Source organism: Sminthopsis crassicaudata, chromosome 1 (genome assembly GCF_048593235.1).
Source record: "Sminthopsis crassicaudata isolate SCR6 chromosome 1, ASM4859323v1, whole genome shotgun sequence".
Lineage (NCBI taxonomy): Eukaryota > Metazoa > Chordata > Mammalia > Dasyuromorphia > Dasyuridae > Sminthopsis > Sminthopsis crassicaudata.
In genome coordinates this window covers 235,253,449-235,263,184 of record NC_133617.1, presented here as the reverse complement: position 1 = coordinate 235,263,184, position 9,736 = coordinate 235,253,449, and the positions used below count along the sequence as shown (strand labels likewise).

General features: G+C 40.7%; 1 protein-coding gene across 2 annotated transcripts in view; it reads right to left on the bottom strand.

The window, feature by feature from the left end:
• Positions 1 to 205: 205 nt before the first annotated feature.
• The window catches only part of CABLES1 (Cdk5 and Abl enzyme substrate 1), a 142,722-nt gene continuing 133,191 nt past the window's right edge, over positions 206 to 9,736 (bottom strand). For both annotated transcript variants that reach the window (XM_074276544.1, XM_074276553.1), the window contains 2 exons: positions 9,136 to 9,343; positions 206 to 4,307 (listed from right to left, as the gene is read on the bottom strand). In XM_074276544.1, coding sequence (XP_074132645.1) covers positions 4,167 to 4,307; positions 9,136 to 9,343 — 349 coding nt within the window. In that variant the 3' untranslated portion in view covers positions 206 to 4,166. The remainder of the gene's footprint in view (positions 4,308 to 9,135; positions 9,344 to 9,736) is intronic.

Below are 9,736 nucleotides of genomic sequence, written 5' to 3'. Positions count from 1 at the left end.
AAATGACTTGCCCAGAGTCACACAGTCAGTAAGTATTTGGGATAGACATTTGACTTAAATTTGCTTGTATCTCCTGCTTCTCTGACTAAACTGTGGAAGAAAAAGTAAAATTACCCCCTCTAAATGGAGAAGACCTGAGTCACTAAAGAGCTTTTTTGTGCATCAAAGTGCAAATATTTTAGAGATAACTCAGTAATAACAAGAATTTAGTACTGAACAATTTTATTTATTGTTACAAGAGGGAAAGCAGTTTAATCCCCTTTCTCCCCCCCCCAAAAAAAAAATTAAGCCCAAACCTGGTAAGGTACAGCTTATGATACATAGCAACATTTACCAAGGATTGACTGTCTCTAGACTGTCTTATGGGTAATGAAACAAAAACCATGGTGTATTAAAACTTCCTTTGACCAAGGAAAACATTCATCTTTCCCATTTGGTCCTCAATTTCCTGTTGCGTTTAGTAGAGGATGTCACAGGATGGTGAGAGAAGGGAGGATAATTAGCCTTTGGCTCCAGCATCCCTGAACCCGCCCTGCCTTGTGCTCTGGCAGGGGAGCCTCCACATGAGGAGGCCAAGGAATTAAATTCATCCTGGGGGCTTACTGTGCTGGGGCCCTTCCCAGAAGCTTGATGATTCCATCAGGGATGAACATTCAGGGGTAATAATACCGACACATAAGGCAAGTGAATTTCAAAGGTAGGACCTTCCTTAGCAAGACTCCTTGCAACCCAAGCCCTGAAAATGGCAATTCTCTCCCCCGTCTGTATGGCTTAGCTTCCTATGTAAGCAGCACGACTCGTCCCATCAGACAACAATCTGTGGCCAAAGTTGCTTCTTACTTCTGAGTTGCCGGACCGTTGGATCTTGGCCTCTTGGAGATGGCTACAACCAACAAAAGCCAATCCTGCAGAAGTACACAGGCCAGGGCCAGCCTGAAGGACCAGGGAAGGCCTGGGACAAATTGCACCCTCAGGCTCTCAGATATTTTTAGAAGGGCGAACCCATGCTAGAATAAATACCTGGGCCAGCCTGGGAGTGGGATGAGAGCTTTGTCTTAATAATATAATCTGTGGTGGGGTGGGGTTGGCTGTTCATCTGTGAATGTCTTTTTTTTTTTAACACCTCTTAGAAGACACAGTTCTTCCTCTCCTCTCCCAGCCAAAAGGTTGCCTTCCGGAGTCACTGACCAATCATTTGTGGCTTGGCTTCCTCAAATCCTTGGGGAAACTTCTCTTCCCTTTACCTCCTTCCCCTTCTACACCCCTGTACTCCTCTCAAGTTATGTATAAAACAGAGACACTTCCATTAAATTGGAGGTCTCTTATTAAAAATGTTTCTCTTCCCAGCTGATGCCGGAAAAGTCCCTTCTTTCCCTCTACTTCCCTTTAAAAATCAAACAACCGCTCTTCAATCAATTGAAATGAAAACAAATAGTAAGGCAGAATGTAATAAAAGAGACCTAAAATCAATGGTTCTTTAAAGGAGACCAGATTCTTGCCCACTCTTCAAATGTCAAAAAGCAAATGGACCAGAGAAATGTCAAATATATTAATACATTGTTAAACAACAACAAGTGCAAGTCTAGGTTAACGAGGGGTTTCCTGGCTCTCCCAGTAGAACTTGGGTTGTTGGGAAGGTAAGTGCCTGTCCTACTGCCTGCCTTCAAAATTCAGGAGCTGGGGAAAGACTAAATGCAGAATGACAATGGAGAGACTGTCTCTCTGAGACATTTCTGGGTGTCTTATGAATGAAGCAGCTTGACCAGGCGTCAGACACCCGGGAGAGAAGCTGGGGGAAACTCCAGCTCTGCTTCTCATCACCAAAGGGCTGACTATTAAATCTTGAGGTGAGGGTCTTTTGGCTAACAGTCACTGTCAAACCCTTCTACTTGGGACGGAATAACTGACTTAGAAACTCAGGGTACTGCAGAAATCATGAGCTGGGGAGGCATTTTGTAGCCCCCAAACTGCAGGGTATCATATCAATGCAACTCCACCAGCATCTGTTGATTGGATGGTCTTATCTTTCTGGGTCAGCTGAAGTGATGGGTCTGACCTACATGAGTTCAAATTTGTATCTATCCACTATTAAAAAAAAAAAAAAATCAGCCCACACTGCTTCCTGATGAGCAAACTTGTGCAAAGAGGGAGAAAATGAGGAAACTTAGGTAAGCTTCAAGTCCGAAGAAAATGTCTCCTTTCCACACTGCTGTGATCTTCAGGTCCTTTTTGACTCAGTGACTTCAGGCCCTGGCAGGTCAAAGTTTGTTGATCAAATTTCTCCTCATAATCCCCACCTCCCATCCAAGGCTGATGGAAAGTTTTGAATTTTTCTCTAGCTTAACCGGAATCCAAATTTTAAAGGGTTTGGGCAGAAATGACAGATGAATTTGCAATGCACTGGAAAAAGTGTCAGTTAGACATATGTGCATATATACACACATACATATATTTTATATATATATATAATAAATATTTTAAAATTCTTTCTGTACATAAACATAGAAATCTTTCTTCAATCCTCTGGCACCCCTAGGCTAACACACTGTCTTTGGGTGATATAAGACGGAGTAGCCATGGTACTCTGGTTCATTTGCCCAAGCTTTTCAGTATAAGTTGCTTAAATGACTAGAATTGAACTGTGAAAATTCAGCCTGAAAATAGCTCCTGGATTACATGGTAATAATTTTTTTTAAAAAAGGCAAATGCTTATTTCCACCAACTCAGTTTTAAAGTTATTATATTGTTTGTCTCAGCTCTCCAAACTCCAAGATAGCATTTATATAACCTGATCTATCCGTACTCTGCATTTGGGTAAAACAGTTTCCCAGGTAGCACAACCAGTGTGCTCAGGAAGCACTCTAACATAGAGCACAGAAATACAACAGGACAGAGTGCAACTCTGACCACCTCCCAGGTGGCAAAAGTGCAAGGGTGGACTATACACAGGCGGAGGGGGCAAAGGACTTTAGGAAGAGAACAAGTATTCCGGACTGCTGGCCCTTTTAGCTTTCCTCCATGCAATACTGAGGGTGGCGAGACAGTGCAGTGGAAAAACTTATCCTTCTGAGTTCAAATCTGGCCTTAGACATTTACTAGCTGTGCGAGCCTGGGCAAGTCACTTCACCCTGTTTGCCTTAGTTCCATGAGCTGAAGAAGGAAATGGCAAACCACGCCAGAACTTTGCCAAGAAAACCCCAAATGGGGTCACGAAGAGTGGGACATGACTGAAAAACGACTGAACAAGAAAAATACAATTCTGGAGTGAGTGGTGGGCTGGCGACTTATTGCAGGAGCTGAAACTGCCATCTCAGAAAAGGTGTAAAAGGGATAAATGATCTGGAACTGGAAACTGAAATATTAAGGGTGATCTCACTGCTCACATTTCCCAAAAGTTACATTTTCAAGAAATCATCACAGAAAGTCAGGCCGGTAACCTGCTACCTCTCTGTAAACTATTACACTGTTTGGAGACTAGGAGTGTAGTGTCCCCTACTTATACGTGAACGTAAACACACATACATGTGCATTTAAACATGCACCCAGACATACGTATTCACTGTCCCCCCTCCCCTGCCCCAGGAAAAGTGCACTTCCAATATCAGATACAAAAATAGATTGGCACACTCTTTTTTGACACAGTGAAGGAAGATATCTTTTTAAAAGCTTTTCCCCCATTTCTGAAAGTCCCCTCTCCCCTTCCCTTCAACTGTCCCTACCCCGGGTTGGAACAAGTCAATAGAGAAATAGTAAAAGAGAGAAGGTCCTGGTCTGGGTTTGCAAGGTGGACAGATGACCAGAAGGAAGACCAGAATGGAGACTGTGAAAGAAAAGTCTTGCACTCCAAGAAGCTGAGATGGGCAACTGAACATTTGTCCTTGGTCCCCAAAAGCCCATTTCTCCAGGGTCAGCATGGGGTCTCCACTGGTTTCTCTCCTTGCTTTGCTCTGAGTAGTCGAGAGCTACCATGAGTTCCTCTAGGCTGAAAAAGACTGAAGAGTCCCTGAAATGTCTTTAGGACAGTTCTACTACAGAAGAAAACGATGTTGAATGGGAAAAAAATTTGGTATATTTTGAGTTCCATTTTTGCATTTCCAGTCGTAACTGCTGTTCCACAGACCTCAAAGGAAGCAGTCTTTCCCTCTGCCCCAGGAGGGGAGCCTGTGCTAGGAATTCTGGATCAGGCGTCTGTAGTGGGGCATGACTTCATGCTCGGGCAGATGGAGAGCAAATTCCAAGGCCACTAAGACTGGGAATTCAAAGGCAATCAGCTCTCGTCGGTTCAGCCGGAACTTCTCTTCCAGTTTCTGAAATAGAAGAGAGGAAAAAAAAAAAAACAACAACCAATAAGCATTACATCCACAGTATTCATGTCGTATGGTCTTCCATTATTGTTAGGTCATTTCAGCTGTATTTGACTTGTAATGACCCCATTTGGTGTTTTATTATTTTTTAAAACAGTATTTTATTTTTCTGAATACATGCAAAGATCATTTTCAACTTTTACCTCTGCAAAACCGTGTGTTCCAAATTTTTCTCCCTCTCTCTCCCATTCTCTCCCCGAGACAGCAAGCAATCTGATATTAAACATGTTTTAATTAAACTAAACATATTTTCATATTCATCATGTTGAGCAAGAAAAATCAGATTAAAAGGGAAAAAAATCTAGCAAATAGCAACAACACATAAAAAGTAGAAAACACTATGCTTTGATCCACAGTCAATCTCCATACCTCTCTTTCTGGATGTGAACAGCACCTTTCATCACGTTGCTCACTGACTAAGTGATTGGTTGGTTGTGACTTACTCAAGCTATGGAGGGTTTTTAACCCAAGAAATCATTTTTCTATTTTTATTTTTTTCTTCAGCAAACATACTGTAATCAATACACAAGTGATCAATCCTTTCAAGGTCACATGGAAAAGGATTAAGGCACAAGTCTATTGGAATTGGCCTGAATCACCTCATTGTTGAAGAGCGCCATGCCCATCAGAATTGATTATCACAGAATCTTCTTGTTGCTGTGTATAATGATCTCCTGGTTCTGCTCATTTCACTCAGCATCAGTTCCTGTATGTCTCTCCAGGTCTCTCTGAAATCATCCTGCTGATTGTATTCTATGTATCATAACTTATTCAGCCATTCCCCAACCAATAGGCATCCACTCAGTTTCCAGCTGCTTGCCACTACAAAGAGGGCTGCTCCATTTTTGCACATGTGGGTCCCTCTTTTATGATTTCTTTGACAGACCATTTGGAGTTTTCTTGGCAAAGAGACTGGGGTGGTTTGCCATTATCCAGCTCATTTTACAGATGAGGAAACTAAGGCAAACTAGGTTTGAACTCGGGAAAATGAGTCTTCCGGCCTGGCCCTCCCTGGGACTCAGCTGCCCAGTTTTCTCTGTGTATCACATCTAAATCACTCAGGGAGGATGCACTTTTGTTCCAGGCACTGTCTTAGTCAAAGGCAGACTAGGATAGAAAGTTAGGGTACTAGGTTTTAGGGAACTTACAAAAAAAGCCAAGGCTGACACAGAAGGCACACTCAGTCAGTAATCAGCCAACAAACACTTATTAGATGCCTTTTGGGTGCCAGGCTAGAGCTAAGTGGGTATCCAGGTGATGTGGTGGACGGAACGGGGATCTGAAGTCAAGAAGACTCAGATCCGGACTCAGACACACACTAGCTGCGTGATCCTAGGCAAGGCATTACCCCCCTGGGATGGTCTTAGTCTCCTCATTGGGAAAATGATTTGGAGAAGGTAATGGTGAACCATACCAGGATCTTTGACAAGAAAACCCCAAATAAGGTCACAAAGAATTGGACAAGACTGAACAACAATAAGTGTGCTAAGTACTGGGGATATTAAAAGAAACAAATCCCTGCCCTCCAGGACAATCACAAACAATGCATGAGTGGATAAGATGGGATTTTATACGTGTTCAAGTCAAGCTCTATATGAACCAACAGACCAAACGAGTTGCCTGATGAGACATGTTGGGTGAGTAGACTTGTGGAACTCTGATTTCTTTGTCCTCTGCCTGGCCAGAACACACCAGGAAAATTATTCCATTCCGGGCTTCCTTTTTAGGGAGGGCACTGATCTGCTGGAGAACTTCCAGAATAGAGATTTTTAACCTGGGGTCTTTGGATAGATTTCAGAATGTCCGTAAACTTGTTTTTAAAAATGTTTTTAATAACTGTATAATAACTGATATTTTAAACTTTATGACAAACTTTACACATATCTCATTTTATCTTCACAAATACGCTATTATATATATATATACACACACACATATATATATATATAGAGAGAGAGAGAGAGAGAGAGAATATAAGTATAATAAGTTTTGTTATTATACCCATTTTATAAATGAGGAAACTTACCTGGGGCACACAAATAATAAGTGTCTGAGGACTGATTTGATTTCAGAGCTCAACCTGAGAGTTGTCCAAACTGTAATGTAATATAATGAATTTCTCTTCTAATCCTATGTATTTTATTTTATGCATTTGATTCATAAAATAAACATTATTCCAAAAAATGGTCATTATATTGACAAAGAGGTCTATGGCAGAAAAAGGTTAAGAATACCCAGTCTAGTGGGGGGCAACCAGGATGAGGAAGAAGAGCTTGTTATATGAAGGCTAGTTGAAAGAACTGGGGATGTTAACTGGGGGTCTAAGGGTATTTAGGCTTTAGAAACAAGACCTCAATGTCAGCAAGGAGTTCCAATAGTGCCTTTGATACATTCTGGCTGTGGGGTGTATCATTTAACTTTTCAGGGTTCCCTGGTAACTAGGATGCTAAGCTGCAGAGTAGCTAGAGAGATGTATCAGCAGAAAATGTTTCCTTCCTATGCTGGTGAAATTGGGAATCTGTTCCCTCTCCCAAGAATGTTTAGACTTGAGGGGAAGGGAACTGAGGCATGATATTGGTTCTCCAAAGGTTATTACGTGGAGGTTGGATTAAATTTGTTGTATTTGGTCCCAGATGGAAGTTGTGATGAGAAAAACAATTTGGAAGAATGATAGATTTCATAAAAATTAGAATTAATGGGCTACTTTATGAAGGGGACAGGTTCCTTCTCTCTGGAGGTCTTTCAGCCAAGGATGATTGACCCTTGGTCGGGCACGTTGTACAGTAGATTTTTGTTTAGACATGAGTAGGAATGGATGATCACTCCTCCAATGCTGAGATTCTTGAGTTTTGTAGTACAGAATGTAACAGTTCACAATGGGGAAAAGCAATGATGATGGGAGTCACTGGGGAAGATTTCCTCAGGGGTGTGTTGGTTCAGGCTCCAAAAAGCAGATTGTTAAATTTTCAGTGTGAGTATTTACATCTCAGAAACTGGCAAATGCTACAAAAACCAGGGCTTGATTTATTGCTTTGTTGATTATCTAGACTTAAGAATGAGAAAATGTAAAAAAAAAAAAAAAAAAAAAAAAAAAGCAGATTAAACAAACAAATAAAAACCTGCCATCTTTTTGGAAAGCTGGTTGTTAAATATTTAGCAGCACATCCCTGGGTTTTTGTAAAGATATTTAAAAATTCTGATTAGGCTGCATTCTGATTGGCGCGCTCACATTGTGCTGTGTGGTCCATTCAGAAAGCTTAGTCCATAGAAGAGTTGGCTGCCTATTCAGATTACTGCTGGCTTGGAATTCATTAGGCAAATTGCTGAAGCAAGCCACTTTTGCACTGATTACATTAGCTTTATACTAGGTGGTATATTACCATATAATTACTAAGTATGCCTATTGCCACTTTGCCTTTTTCAATATTCATTCTGTGTGTCTATATCATTTAAGGAAGATCTATGGAAGTCTCTTAATGCTAAATGTATATGTATATATTCACTACATGTGGCCCTGGAGTACTTTTAGTTGGGTGGGAGCATGTAATCTCAGAATCTTTCCACATAATGAATAAATAGATTATAAACAAGTACTTTAGAAATAATACTTTGATTATTTCAAGCATAGTACTTAGATTTCATCAGAATAGGATCATAAATTTAAAGCTATTAGCAATCATTTAGTCCACTCCCAATATGCCCCAAGGTACCCAGGAAGGAACAGAACATTGAAACCCAGACTCTTTATTCCCCGAATCAAATTCAAGCCATTCTCTATTTGCACCATATCACATTGCCCCTGAATATGAGTTAGCACAGATGGTTCAGGCAGTAACCATGCAAGTGAACCTCAGAGGAACTCTATTTCTTTTGCTTCTAAATGGCTACTTTTCTTTACAAGAGCAGCTATAACCCTAAGTCTTTCCCCAGTGATAAGCAATCAGCTATGCAGGAAAATCACCAAGTTGTATTACCACTATTTGGATCATATTCTGCTGATTCTGGCAGGCTCCTGGTGCTGGGGACCACAGTTCTACCACAGTTTTACCCCACAAATTTTATGGCAAGAGTAAAGGCTGGGCTTCTTCCTATACTCCTGCCAAAGTGAATTTTGTCTAATCCTCCCTTCCTCACAATTGTTCTTCCTCATTTTTATGTGAAATAGAAACTCTTCAAGGATAGAGACTGTCCTCATGGAAACACAGTAGGTGCTTAATAAATGCTTGTCATTCAATTCCAATCTTGGGATGGAAAATGCCATCTATATCCAGAGAAAGAACTATGGAAACTAAATGTAGATTGAAGCATACCATTTTCATTTTTTTTTCCTTTCTTGTGGTTTTTCTCTTTTGTTCTGATTTTTCTTTCACAATATGACTAATATGGAAATATGTTTAAAATGATTGTACATGTATAACCTATATCAGATTACTTGCTATTCTGGAGAGGGAAGAAATAAGGAAAGGAGGAAGAAAAAAATTGGAGCTCAAAATCTTATAAAAATGAATGTTGGGAACTGTCTTTACATATAATTGGAAAAAATAAAATACTATTGAGTGGGGAAAAAATAAATGTTTGTCATTGCTGAGAGAGGGAAAAAAGGTAAGGTCCTTTTCTATTTATTCCCAGGTAAGGCAATCCATCTGACAGGTGCCTCTGAGTTCTATAGCTATTTAAGATGATTTCATAATACCTAAAGAATCCTTTGGATGGATGCTCACCAAACTAAAAATGGGCCCTTCACTAGCTATTGGGTCCCAAGCATACTTACATCAATTAAGTGCTTGACTTCATGTTTTTTGAGGTCACTTCCAATTTTGGCAGCTAGCAGTACACAGGCCCCTGCACAAAGCTTCCGGTTCTGTTTGTTTAGCTTCCCCTTGAGGGCCAGCTTCTCAAAGTAGACAAAGGCCATGGCCACTGTAGGCTCCTCGAAGCCACAATCCTCCAGTGCAAGTTTCCTCATCTCTCGCTTCAGACTAGAGAAAGAAAGGAAAAAGAAAACATAACCTGTCAACAGCCTGGAACTTGATCACTTGGCAAAAAGCAAAGACAAGCAAAACTTGATTTCTGAAAGTTTTTCTCAGCTCCCCTCCAAAGATACTGTGCAACAGAGGCCATCTTTGGGCATTCTTTAGCCTATTAAATGAAGAAAGCATTTATAAAATATACATAACCATTCTTGCATTGGACCCCTTAAGAGTTATTGTAAGCTTGACTGGTCTAAAGTTGGAAGGGAGTTGAGGGGACATCATGTCCACCCTATTTTTACATGGGAGAAAATCAAAACCCTGGAGGTTACTGGAAAGTCACATAAATAGGCTGACATAGGAGGGGCTGGAACCTACACCCTCTGATTCCAAAACCAGGGC